General features: G+C 50.5%; 1 protein-coding gene across 1 annotated transcript; it reads right to left on the reverse strand.

Moving 5' to 3' along the window:
- Window positions 1-660: 660 nt before the first annotated feature.
- On the reverse strand, window positions 661-19,089 carry HHATL (hedgehog acyltransferase like). The gene is made up of 11 exons (XM_041408563.1): window positions 18,852-19,089; window positions 16,738-16,888; window positions 15,863-15,930; window positions 14,965-15,078; window positions 14,645-14,839; window positions 12,978-13,187; window positions 9,079-9,250; window positions 7,637-7,781; window positions 7,263-7,298; window positions 3,041-3,258; window positions 661-1,828 (listed from the first exon to the last, which is right to left on the reverse strand). The coding sequence occupies exons 2-11, from the start codon at window positions 16,841-16,843 to the stop codon at window positions 1,704-1,706; spliced, it is 1,389 nt and encodes a 462-aa protein (XP_041264497.1). The 5' UTR covers window positions 16,844-16,888; window positions 18,852-19,089; the 3' UTR covers window positions 661-1,703.
- Window positions 19,090-19,297: the final 208 nt, after the last annotated feature.

Raw genomic sequence — 19,297 nt, forward strand, 5'->3', positions numbered from 1 at the left:
GGGCAGTGCAGAGTCACTGGGCTTTGCCATGTGAGTCACCCACTTCAGCACTGGGAGGTGACTCTGTCCTCCCAGGCTGAGCCACCACAGGGACAGAGCCCTTGGTGTGCCAGCAGCTCAGGGAGGTGCCACCTGTGCAAGGACACCCCTAGGGAGGGCAAGAGATTTATCCAACCCTGCAGGAAGCTCAGGGTGGCAGAGCTGGTTTGATGGGGAAAGTAAATCTGAAATAGTGGAGACGCCAAGGAACACCTATGAAAAGTCCAGCAGTGACAGATGTGTCAAAAAGGGATGTGACAAGATGCCACCAAGGCACAAAACCTGCCCCTTACTCCCAGCATTGTTGGTCAGGCTCTCAAAAGTAAAATCAACCTGGTTTCTGACCCAAAACCCACATGGGTGACAGTTTGCTGGCCACAGGCTACAGATACATACGAAAGCAAAGTCAAAATAAAGCTGAATATGAATCCAGCTGCAGCCCAACCTTCAGTCTGGTGATGACAAATGGCTTTCTGCTGAAGTCACAAATGTCTTGTGTCACTCTTGGGGGGGCAGGTGAGGACCTGCAAACAGATCCTTGTCCTCTCAGCTCTGGTGGCTGGGTGTTTCCAGGGCTGTCACCAGCAGCCAGCAGCATCAACAGGGATGAGCAGCAGGTGCCAGAGTTATCCAATATTTATTGGCTACATAAATAAGAGACATTTACCAGGGACTTCACAAATTACTTTGGCAGAGCTGAAAGCTGGCTAGGAACCCATCCTGCTTCCCCCACAGGGATGCACCAAGGTCTCAACCCCCTTTGCAGAGGGGTGTGGATCCTGCCCCCAAACAGACATAACTCAGACATAAGGCCACTGAGAGTTACTCTAAAGTGCAAGAGAGCCAGAGCTATTTTTGTGTCACAAACCCACCTTTTCCCCCAAGGCACTGTGTTTCACACACTCCCAAAGTCTGATTCTCCAAGGAGTCTCCCATGGGCTTTCCCTCCACCACCCAGCCCCAATCCCTGACCTTCAGCTGGGGTTTTTCTTTCCTTTGATTGTGTTCAGCTGTGTGCTCACTCAGCCCTGCAGCTGGGCTGTGCACACCAAAGGCAGCTGGGGAAAGGGATGGGGTGGCTGGAGGTGAGCAAGGGGTGGCTACAGCACGTTCTGCCCCTCAGCCACGGGCAGGAATGTGAGCTTAGACCTTTGTCCATGGCATGTAAAAAAAGTGAGGTGGGGTTTGGCTTGAGTCCCAGCACACGTGTCACAGCAGGGTGGTCTTGGTGGGCACAGCAGTCTCAGATCCAACAGTGCAGAGCCATAAAACCTCCAGCCACGGGGCCTGGAGAGTCTCCTCTGGGAGATATGGGCTGAGGGGGAGCCCAGTGCTGGTGCACCAAGCGTTGTGGGAAGCAGGGGGTGAAACCTCTGGGTCTGCACACTGTCAGAGGGTCAGGAAAACAATGGGGATGGCTCTGGCATGGAAGAAACGTCCTGAGAGCTGCCTCAGCATCCTGCCACGCCTGGGGAGACCGTGAAACACCCGCTGTGCCTGATGGAAAATCTTCCCTGCAGCAAGGGGGTGACCTGTGCCTTGCAGGCGACTTCTACGTGGATGAGCTACAGCAGTCCGGTTGTCAGGAGGCCTTGGAGAGCCCTGGCCTGGCAGCAGTGGCTGGAAGGGAGACGAGGCTTCAGGACAAGCCTGTGGTGCCTCCCCTACTCCACCTTTGCCTTGTCACCCTTCTCCTCCTCCTGGATGGCCAGGATGCGCTCGCGCTCCTTGATCAGCTGCACGCCACAGTACGTGATGAACCAGATGGACAAGGTGCTCTCGGGGAAACCTAGAGCAGGGAGGAGACGTGGTCATCCAGCTGTGCTCCTCGAACAGGGCCAGCCCTTCACCTGCACAGCTGCCTCTCAGGTGGGCTGGGGAGGTCCCACAAGCTCATGGTGGCCAGTGACATTTTTCGTCATCGATCCAGCTCTGCAGCTTCACTGAGAGAAGAGGGAAATCCTCAGCATTGGATTTTAGGTGAAGCTGTGCCTGAGCCCACCAAGGAACAGTGGACTGCAGCTAAGAGGGGACATGCTGGAGGGGTTTTGAGCTCACCTTACCCCCAAAAATCCTTCTGGTCACCAAGTTCAGAAGTCATAATTGACTTTGTGCCCACTGAACCTGCCCATGTCCATCGTTGCTCAGCATTGTGACCTTCTGGAAGCTTTGGGCCCCACTGATGCTGAGGATCAACCCCAGCCTTGTCCTGCACTTAGTGGGGACACAGTGTCCGCCCAGGAAAATACATATTTTTGTCACCTACGTCAGTGACAGAGCCCAGAGCTCTCCCTCCTCTTCGGAAGGGTCTGAGGGTGTTTGCAGTCACAAATCTGGTATCCACAGCAGAGGGGTGGATCCAGGGTTTGTTCCTGCTAAAACAGGAGCTGTGCAGTGAATAATGCAACCAGCAAAAGGCAGCCAGCTCAGCGGGCAGGCACTCCTGGCACACCGAGTGTGACATTATCCATCCCCATCCCAGAGAGGGCTGCAGGATGGCTATTTATACCCTGCGCAGCTCAAGAAGGCTTCAAAACAGTGCCACAATCCACTGATTAGAAATGTACAGACTGCAGGATGAGGATTTGTGCCTGTCACCTTTGGATGATGCAGGATGTCTGCTGGAGCAGAGGAAATGAGGAGTCAATCCCTTTCTCCAGCAAGGGGGCCATTTCACAGGCAGGGACTCAGTCCTGCTTGGTGAGGTGAACGTGACCTCTGCAGTGCTCCAGGGAGCCTAAACCAGGCTCAGGCTGGGCCAGGAGCTGTACAAGCCCACCTGGCAGGCAGCTGGTACCCCAGAACACTCAGTGAGGAGCACGGGGAGCTAAGAAACCCCTGCCTGCACTTTTTGCATGAGAATTAAGGACATTTGGAGCAGCCACATCACAAGCCAGTGTCCAGGACACCTTGGACCCAAAAGGATTCAACATCCCAGTCCTCAGCTCCCATAGCAGTTAAGACAGGGGTGTCTCAGTGGGGAAGGCTGGCAGCACCTTACCCATCACGAGGAGTCTCTTGGTCACCAGCAGTGCAAACTCCAGGCTGTTGAGGGCCAGGATGTTGTAGAGCACGATGGCCCAGAAGTTCACTGCCCCAAAAGCCGCCCTGATCCGCCGAGACATGGCCCCTGACAGCTTGGCCTGTGGAGGAGAGAGGAGCAGAGGGAAAAGGGTCTGTGAGGAAAAGGAGGTGACCAGGGCAACCCCAGCTGGAATTCTAGAGAGGAGGCAAAAATTAGAGCAGTTTTTAGTGCATGGAGGAGAGAGGAGCAGAGGGAAAAGGGTCTGTGAGGAAAAGGAGGTGACCGGGGCAACCCCAGCTGGAATTCCAGAGAGGAGGCAAAAAATCAGAGCAGCTTTTAGTGCCTCTGGAATGAAGAAATAAAAGGACAAAACTGCTCTGCTGCCTTAGGGACTCTGGGCTGGGTCCCATGGGTAGGGGCAAGATGTTAGACACAGTTTTATGGTTATTGTAGAATCACATGCACATGGAAGGGTTTGGGTTGGAAGGGATCTTAAGGATCATCCATTCCACCCCCTGTCTTGGGCAGGGACAGCTTCCACCATCCCAGGGTAATCCAAGCCCCATCCAGCCTGGCCTTGGACACTTCCAGGGATCCAGGGATAGCCACAGCTTCTCTGGGCACCCTGTGCCAGGATCTGACCATCCTCACAGGGAAGAATTCCTTCCCATGATCCCATCTCACCCTGCCTCTGTCAGTTTAAATCCATTACTCCTTGTCCTGTCCCTCCACATCCTTGTCACAAGTCCTTCTCCAGCTCTCTCAGATCCTCTTTAAAATGAAATCGTCGAGTCCTGCTTTCTCCACCTCTTGCCACTCCTCAAGGCAGAAAAATCTGTTGTATCCCAGGATTATTATTATTAGCCCTAAATGCAAATCACTCCTGGCAAAAATAGTTTCTTGGGAATTAAAAAAAAAAAAAAAAAAGCAGAAAGAGCTCAAAACCCAATGACAGCAGCAGAGTGGAATTATCAGTGGCACATAATCTCCAGGATGAGCTGCTGTGAGTGGAGCAGGGAAGGAGTTACAGCAGCCTGCAAAGAGCACGGTGAGCCCCAGGCTGCTCCAGGCTGGGATTTGTGGTGCCACGGGGAAGGAGATTTCACCGCCTGGAGAGCCTGGATCTGAGCAGGAGTTCAACCAGGAGAGCAAACGGCAGGATTGCTCTCCACGGTTTTTATTCAAAATACATCTTCAACTAATTGAGGACCTCCAGGGTTTAAATTGGGAAAAAGGAATAAGGAACTTGTGATAATTTATTTGTGGGGAATTTTGGAAGGAATTTGAGATGGGATTTTTGAATTGGTTTTGATGATGTGGTTTATTTTTTTTTATATTTTATTTTTTATATGTGGTTTATGTTTTATATCTTTATTTATATTATATATTTATTTTTATTTTACTTTGATGATTGGTTTATATATATATTTTTATATACTGGTTTATATCTATTTATATATTTATATTCATTTATATTTATGTTCATAATTATATTTATAGTTACAGTCGTAGTTATAGTTCTTTTTAGCCTTATTTATTTTGATGATGTGGTCTCTTAAAATATATTTTTATTTTTTATATTTATATGGTTTATATATTTTATATTAATATTTAATTTTTTATAGGTAGGAAGGGTAAATTTAGCTTATATAATACGGTTTAAAAGGTTATAAGATTTTTCGTTATAAGATTGAAGAAGTTATTGATTAATAAAAGATTGTTAATAAGGATATTTATGTTTTCATTTAGTTTTAAAATATTTTGTTGTATGGATTTGTGTTGTAGTGTAAGTTTTTTAGTTAATTGATATATATAATACATAAATTATAAATTATATAAATTATATATAATTATAAATTATATAAGATACATTTATATATTATCTAAAATTATATAATGACATATAAATTATATATAAAATATATATATTATAGATATGTTGATATAAAAATTATAATATTGTATTTTAATTTTTGTTTATTTTTGTAGCTATTTTACTTTTTTATATTTTAAATTTTACACCTTCACATTTTTAAAATTTAGTTTAACATGGTTTTGTTTTAAATTATAAATTTATGGTTTTAGTATTTAAGGTTGGAAGTTTTTTAAAAAGTTTTAGATTGAGTCTTGGGTTTAATTCTAAGCTTGGGTTTACAGGTCTAAAGTTCTTAGAGTTTCTTGCATTTTGCATTCCAACAGGAAGGTAAATGTTTTCAGGGTGGAAGTTTTAAAGATTTTTTATTTTTCCAGTATGTCCCTGAGACACCTTGGTCCCAAACAAAGACAGGGCACGAATTATTAAAATTATTATTAAATTATTAATATTTTAAAATAATTTGTTCTAGCATCCAAACGCTTGCTTTTAAAAGAAATCAGATCAAAACCAATGAGAATGACAAGATGATTTGCAAAGGGCCCCAGAACAAGAAGAACAAATGAATCCCATAAGGAAATATATAAACACTTTCCCATAGGATCTGGATATTCCCCATGGAATATTCCCCATATGCATAGACGTATTCCCAAGGACAGATACTGACAGATATCTCATATTTTCTGTCCATCTGTGGAACTTTGATTCCTCATTGGAGATGCATTCCTGCTTCTCTTGCACCTCTGTTTTCCCCCTGGAATTTCCACCCAATCTAAATTCCCCGTGAAGCAGCACAGGGGCAGGAATTTGTTTGCCGTGGGTGGGAGAAAAAGTGCATGGGATGAAGGGACACAGAGCACAAGGACTGTGCCTCCCTTGCACAGCTCAGTAGCTGATCCCAAGGATTATCCAGGGATGTCACCATCCCTGGAAAAGTTTAAAAAAATATGTGGAAGCAGCACTTGAGGATGTGGTGGACACTGTGGTGATGGTGCTGGGACCCTGGGCTGGGTCCCATGGGTAGGGGCAAGATTTTGGACACAGTTTCATGGTAATTGTGGAATCACAGACACATGGAAGGGTTTGGGTTGGAAGGGATCTTAAGGATCATCCATCCCACCCCCTGCCTTGGGCAGGGACACCTTCCACCATCCCAGGGTGATCCCAGAGAGGAGCCAAAAGGGCAAAAGACAGCTGGACTTGATGGTCTTTTCCAGCCTTAATGATTCCATGATTGTGAAGGCCACAGGAAAGACCTCCAGGTCTCCAGGCAGGAGGCCAGGCCCTGGAGCTCCATGGCATCCTCAGGGATTCTGCTCCTCTTCCTCAACCAAAAACCTGACCCCTACAACACAGACTGAGCTCTCTTCAGGCACAGATATCCCCCAGCACCAGAGCTTATTTCCAGCCAGAGATTGTTTATCCAGCATGTGAATTGTTTTTTCTTAATGACCAACCACAGCCAGCTGTGTCGGACTCTCTGAGGAGTCACGACTTTTTATTTTTGATTCCTGTTAAACCTTCTGATGTATCCTTTCTCTATAGTTTAGTATAGTTCTAGTATATAATATAATAAAATAAATATAATATAATTAATATAATATGATATATCAGCCTTCCAAGAATATAGAGTCAGATTCATCTCTTCCTTCGTCCTATAACCCTCACAAACACCACACTCCCTGTAGTCCAGGAGACCCCTCTGGAGTTTCTTTTCCCAAGTTCCTCACAGACAGGTCAGCCCAGAATATCCCAGTAAAAACAGAAGGATGTTCTGGCAATAAACTGATTTTTGCTGTGCCCCAACCGCTTGTGACTTGTGTTCCTACAAACCTATAAATACTCAAGGACAAAATATCCACCTTCCCCGCCCTGTCAGGTAAAACTTGGGGTCTCTCAGACCTGCTGGTGCTCAGGATTTTATCACAAAGCAGCCACCACCCCCCTCAGTAGAGGTTTGCTGGTGTCAACTCACGGATGGAGGGAGGTGAAGGGCTGAGGAAGATGCAGGTGGAGCTACAGTGCTCAGTTCCCATTTCCTCTTGGAGAAATGTAAAGCTGGCTCTTCCTCCTCTGGGGGAATGCTAAACCCAGCAGATTTAAAGTGATTTTGGGACAGCAAAAAATTCATTCCCAGCTTTGGAGGAGGGGGCTGTTCTTTCTGCAATTAATTCAATGGCTCTGAGGCTAAACAGAGCAAATAGGGGGATTTATCCAGAAGAGAGGACACCCCAGCCTTGGGATGAACAGCATGAGAGGCTTCATTGCTTTGGGATGGAAGGGAAGACCCTGAACCAGACTAGAGGTGATCAACTGGACACTTACTTGCACAGCCAGTCATTAATCCCTCTGTCAAAATGCCTAAAATAAGATGATAAGAACATGTTAAAACACACAATGACAATAAAAACCTGTGGAAACAGAGAAAACACCCAATCCCCTGGCAAGGCACATCTTGGACCTTGCTCACAGAAATCCTCCAGGCTCCTTCCTTGGACGGATGCCACTGGAGACGTGGTTTAACTTTTCTCCTTATCTATTTCTCCCCACCTAAGAATATTTCCCTGGGTTCTGGCCAGGTCTAGGCTATGGTTTCAGGTGGTCTCCAGCTCACAGAGCAGCTGCCCAGGACAGCCCAGGTGTTCTCCCCTCCACGCAGGTCCTGTCCAGCTCAAACAATCCTCATTCAGGGTACTCACGTTTCAGCAAAGATGTAGAGCATGGTGATGCATTTTGGGGGCTGGGGTGGGTCCAGGTGGTCCAGTCTGGCGATGGTGTTGATGACCCCAAACATGACAGCAGCTTTCACCCAGTCATACACCAAATTAGAGTAGGCCAGGCCAGCTGGAGCAAAAATGGGAGTCAAACGGGGAAAAAGGAACATGGAATGTATCAGGATTTCTGCAGAGCAAATAATTTAAAACTAAGTTTTTTAAGAGGCTTGAACCAAAGGACAATTTCTTCTCGGGGTACGAGGGAGCAAACTGCTTATTGGTTTTAGTCCAAGAAATTCTGTTTATGCAGTAATTTATTCCATCATTGTTCCTTCTCTCTGAGGCTTGTTAAGCAATTCTCAGGTCTGCCCTCTGAGCTTTTATTGGCACCTCCATCAAAATTCCCCCCACCCCAGCTCCCTCTGGCCATGGATGTCCATGCTACAGAGCCAGGGTCAGAACCTCTGACTTAGAGAGGTGTCTGACACTGGGAAGCAAACCCTGCAGGGACAGCTACTAAAGATTTCAAATGTCTCTGCAAAGAGCTGTTAAAATGCCCCTGTGTTGGTGGGATCCAGCTCCCAGATTAAGGGATGCTCCCACCTTGGTCAGTACAGCCAGAAGAGCTCAGCTCCCCCTGGAGTAACACAGGATCTGTCTAGCCAGGGCTCTTGGGACACCCTAAATCCATGTTAGTGCCACTGCAGCTGCATCAGGATTTTATCCTGGCCTCGAGCTGCCGCTCTGGAGAGACAGGGGGCTCCTCCAGCCCCTGCTTGGCCTCTGCTGTGTGGTGGTGTCTGAAACGCTGCCATCAGACATGGATTTTGTCATCTGGAACCCTCCATGCAGCTGCCAGCTGAAGGCCAGTGCTGCTCCCATCACTTACCCTGGGAATTTGCCTTCTGGAGGTCTCTAGCCCAGCCATGCTTGGAGAACACCCAGCTTTAGGCAGAGATTACACTGCCCTGGACATTGTCCATGTAAGTGTTGAATAGACTCTTTTGGGACAATCCATGGGCACCTCTCGCACCTCTGCCAGTGTTTGACCACTCTATGGACAACTTTCCTTACATGCAATCAGGCTTTGTGTCGTTGGGTGTGGTTTGCTGTGTCCTGCTGATTTTTTTAGTTGTGCTGAGCTCCCTCCCAGTCCAAAGGCAGCAAAAATATCTTGGTGCTCATCTTCCTAACCCCCAAACTAAACAATTTACCCTGTGAAAAGGCCAGACCAGCACCACGTGCCTTCCAGGGCTGCCCAACCCAGCTTTGTGCGTGGCCAGCATGAGGATGAGGGGTTCTTACTCAAACCTGTCCAACACAGGCATTCCCAAAGCCTCTCAAGGGGGGTGGATGGAGATCTGGATCACTCACCACTGCCTTGGAGCTGAGAGCAGGGGTGAACGTGCCCAAGCACGGCCACTCACCCAAGGACCAGTCCGAGAGGCGGTTCACGAACTTCAGGTCAGAGGGCAGGGTGAGGATGTAGAAGAAGTGGAAGAAGATGTCCACGGCCACGATGGCCCCCACGTGGAGCAGGGCATTGACACGGATGCTCTTCATCTCGTCGTCCTTGCGCCTCAGCTCTCGGGTGCTCACCTGCAGGGAGGGACAGGATGGGCATTGTTCCTTCATCCAGAAGGACGGCCAAGGTGCAGACAGGGATTGATTCATCATTCTCCTTTAGAGGTCACGCCATGGACTGTGTGGCCCAAATTTCCACTGATTAAAGAAGACCCAAGGGCTGGCTCAGGTGAGCACATGCACAAGGAACAGGACGTGTCCCACCCACAGCAGGGCTGAGGACAGCAGGGATGTCCCTGCTGCATCATCCTGCTGTTCCCTGGGGTTTCCCAGCAGAGGAGGTGTGGAAACCCAGGGCATTGGGAATATTTCTCTGTCTGCTCTGGGGTGCCCTGACCCCCAGGGGAGCACTGACTCTGACCCTCATTCATGAAGAAACTTTCCTAGACTTCAAGATAGACCAGAACCCACAAAAGTGTGAAATAGATTATGGAGAGCAGTGTAGGTGTGTCACTTGGTGAGAAATTTAGGGTTTGGGATTTTTGCTATGTTGTGGATGGGAGCAAGATGGAGGGCACAGGGTGTTGTCCTGGGTTTCTTCTTCATGCTGCTTCTTCCTTCTTCTTCATGGGTTTGGGTGGCATTTTGTACTTGGGCAGAAAAGTCCACATTGGGGCTCTTTGGGATCAGTTATTGGGTTAAAAGGGAAAATAACCTAGGAGTCAGTTCTTAATTGGATAGTTTAGTCTCAAAGACCTTGGAACAAGAGATTGTGGCCATTTTGTGCCTTCTGATGAAAAGCTGAACTCACAGTAGTGAGACTGTTTTACTGATAAGGAATAATAAACACCTGAGTCTGAACATGAAATACTGCCTCAAGTGCCTTCAGTGTAGACCCAGGGAAACCAACAACTGGAACCACCACAAGGAGGCATGTGGTCAGAAAAAGGCCAGGCTGTCCTCAGGGACTCCAGGTGAGGTGAAATCCACTCTGACCAGGGAACTCTCAGGGTTTCATGTTCTTTCTGCAGCGATGTGCTCAGGAAATCAATTTTGCTTAAGGACAACCCTTTCCAAAAGGCACTAAGAGGGAGCAAATGCTGGCACCCATCACATCTCCAGGATGGATTCCAGGGTTGGAATCCCAACCCGACAGTTCTGCCAGGGCTTGGTGTATTTTTGTCCAGGATCATCTGGGAGGAAGAGGAGAACTGATGATGTCTGAGGCTTCTGCTGCAGACTCCTGCTGTAAACGAGAGGGAGACTTGCTCGAGGGACTGTCCTGAATTGGAGGGACCTGATTGATGGGGATTTCATCTCTGCTGTGTCTTGCACAAACAGGGTCTGGGGTTTGCCTCCAGGAGCTGTCACATCTCTGCTGGTTGTCACAGAAACATCACCAGAGTGAGCTCTCAGGATTACACGGGGCAGAGCGATGTCCTCGCTTCCCCGCACTGCCGTAAAATCACTGCTGTATTCAAAATCCTCTTATGTTTATTACTTCCCCTTTATTCCTTGTGAGAGGTGGGAGCTCTCCCTGCATAATCCACAGGCTGCTGCACAAGCCCTGTTGTCAAATCCAGATGATTCCTGAGAATTAAAGCCTTTGCCAGATTTTTTTTTGTGCCTGTTAAGTACCAGGTGCTTTGAGGATACAAAGAGGTCGCTGGACCCTGAGCTGAGGGGGGACAGGGTCTGGCATGAGACATGTGGGTGGGCACAGAACCCTCCTTCCATAGAATCACAGAATGGCTTAGGCTGGAAAAATCCATTAAGATCATTGAGTCCAGCCATTAACCCAGCACTAAACCCTGTCCCTAAGTGCCACATCTACACATCTTTGAAATACCTCCAGGGATGGTGACTCTACCACTGTCCTGGAGGGCCTGTTCCAATGCTTAACAACCATTTCCTTGAAGGAATTATCCCTATTATCCTGTCTAAACCTCCCCTGGTGCAATTTGAGGTTGTTTCCTCTCACCCTCACATCTGTGTGTGGTGCCAGCACTCGGCCACCACCCCCTTGTGCCACTCCCAGCCCTGGAGAAGGGGATTTGTTCCCTTGATTTCAGTAAGAAAGATACTTCTCCACCCAAATTTGGCTGGCCAAGCCCTGGGACAGATGAGTTCCCATCTCACACAGGGATACAAGAGCTCCACCAGCATGTAGGACCAGTAGGATCCAAAGGGACAGATCCAATCTCTAACGGGGCCCTACATCCCACCCTGGGGAAGGGCTCCATCTGCCTCCTGCCCTAATTGCTCTTGGGTAATTAGGAATTCAGCACAGCTCCAGCAGTGCAGGGGGATGTAGCCAGGAGATGGCAGTGGTGGCCAGGCCAAGCCAGGACCCCTGGCCGGGGCAGGGGAAAATGGTTGGAGACTTAATCCTTGTGCCTTTGGGGTTAGAAGCAGCAGAGAGGGGAATTAAGTGGCTTTAGACATCCTGGTTTGGGGTTGTGCAAAGGAGCAGGAAACAAAACTCCCCCTGGATGCAGCTCTGCAGGAGCAGTGGGAGTTCAGGTTGGAGACATGAGAAGTTCCATGTCCCCATCTGTAGGGATCTGGCTGCATCCCTGACAGAGACACCAGAGCTGGCCTTATGATCTTCAGGGTCCAATGCTCCAAAAATCATTCTTAATATGTCCAGTAATACCAAGGGCTCGTGTTACTTTTAAGAGGCATCATGAAGTTGTTAATTCCACAGGTGAAGAGCAGGCAAGGAGCAGGACTGGGATCATGGCTCATCCTGGAGGAAACATCCCAGTGCAAACCCTTACTTAGGCAACCAAAACCAGCTCCACATGTGAGAGAATGTGCTGGGCTGGTGTGTCTTCAGTCTTCACCTCACCACGAGGCTCTGGCTGCTCTCCCCTGCCCTGGGCTGGTTTTTCTTCTGAATTCACAAATGTTTTTCCAAACTATTCTTGTATCCAGGCATTAATTTGGGTCCAAAAACTCAGTGTAGCTGCTCTTCTGCAAAAGGAACTGAGGGTGGTGGTGGGAATCCTCTACAGCAGCACTGCTGACCAAATACCTCCCTTTGCCAGCATCACCAGTTTGCTTTGGTGGCCGAGGCTGATCCTGGGTGCAGAGGGAGGCTGAGGTGGGAAGAGTGAGGGGGGACACAGCACTGCTGGTTTCCTTGATCCTGGACTGTGGAACAGCTCCAGAGGTCCCAGCCCAGGCTTCTGCTGGTGTTTTCCAGCTCTGTTTGGAGTCTGCTGATCCAAAAGCTCCCTTGGTTGTGTGGAACAGGCAAAGACTTGGGGCATCAGGGAATTTCATGGAGCCCCTGATTGCTGGAGCTCAGCCTTCCACCCAGTCTTATTTATTTTCTGAGAAATAACTTGATCTAAAGATACACAAGCCATCTCTGGCAGTTCCTGCTCCCTGGGTGAAGCAGCTGGATAGAAATGGGAGACAGAAATGTCCTTGCTGTCACAGCATGCAGAGGTCCCATGGGTAGCCCTCATTATGAAGGTCCTGGGGTGACCGCACAAGGAAACTGAGGCACGGAACAGTGCAGATGCCCAGGGAGCAAGGACATCACAGCAAGGTCTTCTATTGAGAACTGGTCAGTGAAAATAGTCAAAAAAACCCAAAAAAGAAGCTTAAAAATCCATCAGTTTATGCCCTCCCCCACAAAAATGCAGAGCCACAGACTAGAGGTGACCACAAGAAGTTCTACAACCGTTTGCATCTTCACTGTGGCAAAAGTTGGGGTTTTTGTAGACATTGACCCCAAGCAAATAAATTTTGGGGAGAAATCCTGCTACAGCATGGCCTCAGGACCACTCACCTGGGCGTGGAACTGGTCAAAGGTCATGACAGGCCCGAAGAAGAAGAACGGGAGGTAGAAGTTGTACTTGAGGAGGTCGAAGATGGAGTAGATGCCCTCTGCCTTCTCGGAGCTCTCGAGGGCGAAGCTCATGCAGCGCATGATGGTGAAGGTGCAGCCTCCGTAGAAAAGGACATCTTGGAGATCAAAAGCTCCCGTCACAAACCCGCTCTGGGCAAGAAACAGAGAGTTACCAGCAGGAACGCGGCGTCCCTTCTGTGCTGCCACGCTTTGTGGGGGACACCCTTCCTGGGGCTGTTACAGACATATTGTATGAAAAATCCTTTTGCCAGGATCTTTTTCTCCTGAGAAGCTGGGAACCTTCAGCTTCTCCACGTTTTGCTGCTTTGGAATGTGATTTGGAGAATGGTTTACGCAGCACATGAAATTGTTTTTACTTGATGACCAACGACAGCCACCTGTGTCGAGGCTCTGAGCAGTCACAAGATTTTATTATCATTCCTTTTATTTCTAGCTTTCTGATAGATCCTTTCTCTCTATTATTTTAGTATAGTTTTAGTATAGCAATATAATAGAATAAATATAATAGAACATAATAAAATTAATATAATATATCATAATAACCTTCTGAAACATGGAGTCAAAATTCTCATCTCTTCCCTCATCCTGAGACCCTCAAAAACAACCATATGGGGCAGCAGAGAATTGTGTGGGTTGAGAGGACATTAAAGCCCATCCAGTGCCACCTCTGCCATGGCAGGGACACCTTCCACTGTCCCAGGGTGATCCCATCCAGCCCGGCCTTGGGCACTTCCAGGAATCCAGGGGCAGCCACAGCTTCTCTGGACACTCTATGCCAGGGCTCCTTTTCCACCCTCACAGTGAGGAATTCTTTTCCTGACATCTCCTCTAACCCTAACCTCTGCCAGTTTAGTTTTCAGTTCAAGGAAAACCTCTAATTATGCTCTGACACCAATTGTCTCTGAAGTTAATGAGCTGGAAAGAGAAAACTGGGGCTTGATTTCCCAGCTGGCTCCTGCAGCTCAGAGCAGTCAGGAAGTGGTGGATCCTCTTGGCCATGTCACCAAGCAGCTGTTGGTCACACAGCTTTGGTTTGGGTGGCAATGTCACCCTGTCACAGCTGTGCCCACAGAGTAAAGCAGAGCCAGCACGGGGTTGATGGAGAGGGAGGCAACACATCTTTGGAAGCAGGGAGAGACAGCAATGTCCTCCTGAGGGACTGAATATTTTGATAAAGTCCTTCTTGGGCTTCTCTCTGCCCACCAGTGAGATAAAATCTTACCTAGGCTGTGACCCAAGAGATGGACATCACTGGATCGATCTCAGCTCTGTTATAGCTGGGGAAACTGAGGCATGGGGCAGCAACAGGCTGACAAATTGCTGTCTGTGCAGCGAGAAGGACTCAGATGTCCTTTGTTCTGGAGCAGCATGAAGCCACCAAATCATGACATAAGCACTGTGGGATTATGCCCAAGCTCACACCTCAACACTCCCTGCCCTCTAAAATGCTGTGAGAGCTCTGATGCAGCCAGGAGAAATAGCCAGGGCTCGGGGCTGTCCCAGGAGCCCTCTTTGGGGATGACCCCGAGGAGTTGGACACCAGAGGGCTGGAAATGAGGCAGACACACGGCCAGGACAGCACCCACCTGCCACGAGCCAAAGGGCTCCACCTTGAAGGAGGCGAGGCAGCAGAGCCCGGCCACGTAGCAGAGCCACTTCTGCTTGGCCAGGGCCACCGAGTAGAGGAGCAGGCAGTGGGAGAGGATGATCATCAGGTAGACCAGCCCCATGCTGCCCAGCACAGCCAGGAGCCCGTAGATCATGTACATCACAGCCCGGTGCTGGGGAGAGAGGCTGCGGTCAGCGTGGTGAAAGCCCCGAGCCCAGAACATCCCCCAAAACCCCTCCCAGAGATCCCAGGCCACCCCTGGTGCTCTCAAATCCTTGCCAGCACAGCCCTGCTCACCTGTGGCACGGTCATGGAGCAGATCTTGCCGAAGAGGACGTGTCCCGAGAGGGCGAAGATGATGACGTTCCTGAACGAGGTGAACCACATCACCCACTCGAAATCAGCCACGTCCTGCAGGAGCAGCACCAGGCACTTCACTGCCCCCAGCTTCACAACTTTTAGAGCTTTTTCTCCCCATTTTCCACCCAAGGGCTCCCGAGCACTTTAGCTCAGACATAAAACCCCAGGAGGGACGTGCAGAGGTCGCTCTGCTGCACTCAAAGTGGAGCATCCACAGCCCTGCAGTGATGCCTCAGGTTTCAGCTTTTATATTTTTCCAATTCTGTGCTGCTTTAGTGTGCAGTTCTGGGCTTCACATCAGGGCATGGTGAGCTCTCTGCACAGAGCAGGGAGACAAAACAATTCCTGCTCCAGCTGGGCACCAAGGACAAATGATCCAAATCTCAGCCCAAGAGCACAAACCCCGTGGGCTGGAGAGAGAAAAACAAGCAGGATGGGAGTGCAGGGGCTGAGCTGGAATTGGACACTGAACTGCAATGTGCACATGGAGCAGAGCTGATCCCAGGGAGAGACCCCGTGAGCGCTCGTGCATTTTGGGACCATTTGGGTTCATCTTGGCTGCAGCCCTGGCTGGGCTCTTGTGCTGCCCAAGGTGGATCCATGCAGGAGATCCTTTGAATCAATCCCTACTTTATTCTTTAACTCCATCTTTTCTCTGTTCTAGGCCAGCCTTCACAAAGCTTCAGCAGGGCTGGTATTTTCCGCACTACTTTAGGGAGAAAAATACAAGTCAGGTGTTCCTCACAGAAGTGTGTCAGTAGCAGAAAAACCAGCTCTCTTTCTCCACTGACCAGGCTGTCTGTAGCTAGAAAAGCCCAAGCCCTTCCTCACTCACCATCTTCCTGCCAAAGTAGTGCCAGCCTGGCTTTATGCCATCCCGAAAGGCTTTTCTGTTCATGCTGTCTGCAAAAGAACCAGAATTACAGGGAGAGGAACAGCTCTGGGAAACAGGACCCAGGTTCAAGCCAGGCCCAGAACCTTCATCATTGAGATAATGAGCCACCAGGGCTCAAATACCCCACCCCAAAAGTGCCTGATTGCCACGGACAACTAAAAGAGTCAATGACATCAGGTTTCTGCAGGAATTTTCAGCAAAGCCTTTTTCTCATTACACATTCCCTGGCCAATCCCATCAAGTTTTTGAGTTTGTGGACTTCCAAACAAAAAAAAACAAAACAAAAAAAAAAAAAACAAAAAAAAAAACAAAAAAAACCCAAAAAAAAAACAAAAAAAAAAACAACAAAAAAAACCCAAAAAAAAAACAAAAAAAAAAACAACAAAAAAAACCCAAAAAAAAAACAAAAAAAAAAACAACAAAAAAACCCCAAAAAAAACCAAAAAAAAAACCCCACAAAAACAAACCAAAACAAGCACAAAAAAATCCAAAACCAAACCAACAAAAAAAAAAACCAACCCAAACCAAACAAAACCCCCAAAAATATACAAAAAAGGGAATCAGCCCTGTGCAGGCAGGGTGCTGCTGGTTGCCTGGCGTGCCACTACCTGGAGCCCTGTGACATCCCGCAGCCTCTTACCCTGAGCAGCTCAAACAGGGCCAAAGACACAACAGGGCAAAAACCCCTTTAAAAAGGATTTCCAAGGTGTTTTCAGCAACACTTAAAGCCGGGGATCTGCTGGTGACACCAAGAGCTGTAAAAGCAGGCAGCCGACACCCGGGGCCCCTCCCAGGGGACGCGGTGGCAGCGTTACCTCTGGATGCCTGGAAGATGCCGCTGCCGCTGTAGAGCACGGCACAGGTCACCACGAGGGCATAAAACCCCAGCTCGTAGCTGGGGAGCATCGCCTTAACCCCCATGGTGGGAGGTGAGAGCCCCGGCCGGCACCAGGGAGGGATCCGCACCTGGGCAAGGGAGAGAGGAGAGGGAGGAAAAATGGGGGTGAGAGCTCGCCTGCCCTCCTAGCCCTTCGACACCCTAAATTCCTGCTGCTCCTCCTTAGATCTGTTTTTGGGCTTCCCTGAAGGCTGAAGGGAAGGAGGAGAAAGTCACACCTGGGGCACAACTCAGGTGCAAAGAGGTTGCTGCAAACCCCAGCCGGGAGCTGGGATTTGGGGCCAGGTGTTCCTGAGGAGCTTTTCCCATCTATCCCGATGTTCAGAGCCGCTCCACGATGGGCTTCCTCCAGCGTGTCTCTGATTCCTGCTTGGATCCGTGGATGGGATCCAGGACAGAGCACGGGGACGCCTCTGATGGAGGGGACGCGATGGGTTTCTCCACCTCCCCGCTCACCTTGCCCAACCTCCGGCTCTTGAGGAGCCCCGTGATCCCAAATTTCCCTGCCAGGAGTCTTTAGGACCCCGCAGACACGGCTGAGCCCCCCCGGCGGCATCAGCAGCGCTGGGGGGATGGCGACACCCAGCCCCGCAATTAGCCTTAGGGCTAATTACTCCTCCGAGGTTAATTAACCTCGGCGCGACGTGCCTTGCCGCTCCGCAGCCTCCTCTCCTTGCGTGGCCGGCAGCTGCCAAAACAGGAGCAGGAGGGATGAGAGGGACAGGGACAGGGGACAGGGACACCCCCAGCAGCCACCATCCCTGAGAGCGCTGGAGGGATTAAGGCAAAAAAAGCGCCCGGTCACCCTCTGCTCTGGCAGCCGCGTTGCACAGCTTCTGCGGTTATTAAATAGATAACAATTAAAATCATATTAAAATTATCGTTTTCGTTTGAAGCGTTTATTTTTCGTTTCTTTGGTCGCCGAGGTTTTTAAGTGTGGGGGTGGGGGAGGTCCTTGGCAGCGATGCGGGGTGACCCCATCTCCCCCCGGCGTGCACCAAACGCGTTTCCCGGGGGGAATTTCGGCTTCATCCCAGGGGGAATTTTGGGTTCATCCCGGGGGGAATTTCGGGTTCATCCCGGTGCAATTTCGGGTTCATCCCGGGGGGAATTTCGGGTTCATCCCGGTGAATCTCGTGTTCCTCCGGGGGGAATGTCGGGATTTCGGGGGTCGCCCCGCGGTCACTCCGCTGCGGGCGCTGCCCCCGCTCTGCGGTGCCCCTGCGGCGGGAGGGCGCGCACGGAGGTGCCCGGAAAAAGCTTTTTCCCTCCTTTCCACGCTTTCCAAAGCTTCTTTTTATTATTATTATTTTTTCCCCCTTCTTTGGATGAGGCCACCCCGCCAAGGAGCGGGCGGCAGGCGGTGACAGACCCTGCGGGGGTTCGGGGACTGGCGGGGACCCCTCGGACGATTTTAACTCCTGATCGCTCCCGGGCTGCCCAGGGAGGCTCGGGGGGGTCCCAGCAGAGCCCTCCGTGGCATCAGGAGAATTTCGGGTTCATCCCGGTGAATCTCGTGTTCCTCCGGGGGGAATGTCGGGATTTCGGGGGTCGCCCCGCGGTCACTCCGCTGCGGGCGCTGCCCCCGCTCTGCGGTGCCCCTGCGGCGGGAGGGCGCGCACGGAGGTGCCCGGAAAAAGCTTTTTCCCTCCTTTCCACGCTTTCCAAAGCTTCTTTTTATTATTATTATTTTTTCCCCCTTCTTTGGATGAGGCCACCCCGCCAAGGAGCGGGCGGCAGGCGGTGACAGACCCTGCGGGGGTTCGGGGGCTGGCGGGGACCCCTCGGACGATTTTAACTCCTGATCGCTCCCGGGCTGCCCAGGGAGTCTCGGGGGGTCCCAGCAGAGGCCCCCCGTGACAGCAGGACAGCATCATCCTCATCATCATCATCATCATCCGCTACCCCGCCCCGCTCCCTCCCCGTCCCTCGGCCGGCGCTGGGGACACGCAGAGGTGACAGAAAGCCCCGAGGTGCTGTCACCACCGGCAGCGTGTCCCCCCCAGCCCCGCATCGCTCCCCGCTACTGACCTTGAGCCCCGGGGCCGCGGGGGGAGGCGGGCGAGGGTCGGGGATCCAGCGTCCGGCAGCGCGATGGGGACAGGAGGGGGACAAGGACAGGGGACAAACCGAGGGGTTTGGGGGTGATTGATTCGCCCTACAGCATCTCTCGGAGGGGGGCAGGGGTATTTTTTGTGCTGCCGTCCCCCACCTTGCCCCTGGAGGAAGTTTGGCTGGGAGTGGAGCGGAGCGGGCGGGAGGTATTTTTATTTTAGAGCAGCACTGCAGAGGGGGGTGGCTCGGGAGCTGTCTGTCACGGCAGCTGCTGAGAGGACCCGTGCTGCCTGCCAAAGCTCACCCCGAGCCAGGGGAGCCGGCCCTGGGAGCCCCCGGGCACGGCAGCCCCAGGCAGGGACCGGCTCCCTCCCAGGGGGGGTTTGAGTCCCCACTTTTAGCCCTGCTAGGGAGGGATTTCC

This window comes from Onychostruthus taczanowskii, unplaced genomic scaffold (assembly GCF_017590055.1).
Source record: "Onychostruthus taczanowskii isolate IOZ18803 unplaced genomic scaffold, ASM1759005v1 scaffold3, whole genome shotgun sequence".
NCBI classification, from domain to species: Eukaryota; Metazoa; Chordata; class Aves; order Passeriformes; family Passeridae; genus Onychostruthus; species Onychostruthus taczanowskii.

Excerpts from the sequence above, each read along its gene's own strand:
- HHATL (XM_041408563.1), bottom strand. The coding sequence starts at position 16,843 with ATGGGGGTTAAGGCGATGCTCCCCAGCTACGAGCTGGGGTTTTATGCC. Across the intron at positions 14,840-14,964 it reads GCTCCATGACCGTGCCACAG|CACCGGGCTGTGATGTACAT; the intron begins GTGAGCAGGGCT and ends CTCTCTCCCCAG. Across the intron at positions 9,251-12,977 it reads TTGACCAGTTCCACGCCCAG|GTGAGCACCCGAGAGCTGAG; the intron begins GTGAGTGGTCCT and ends CCCTCCCTGCAG.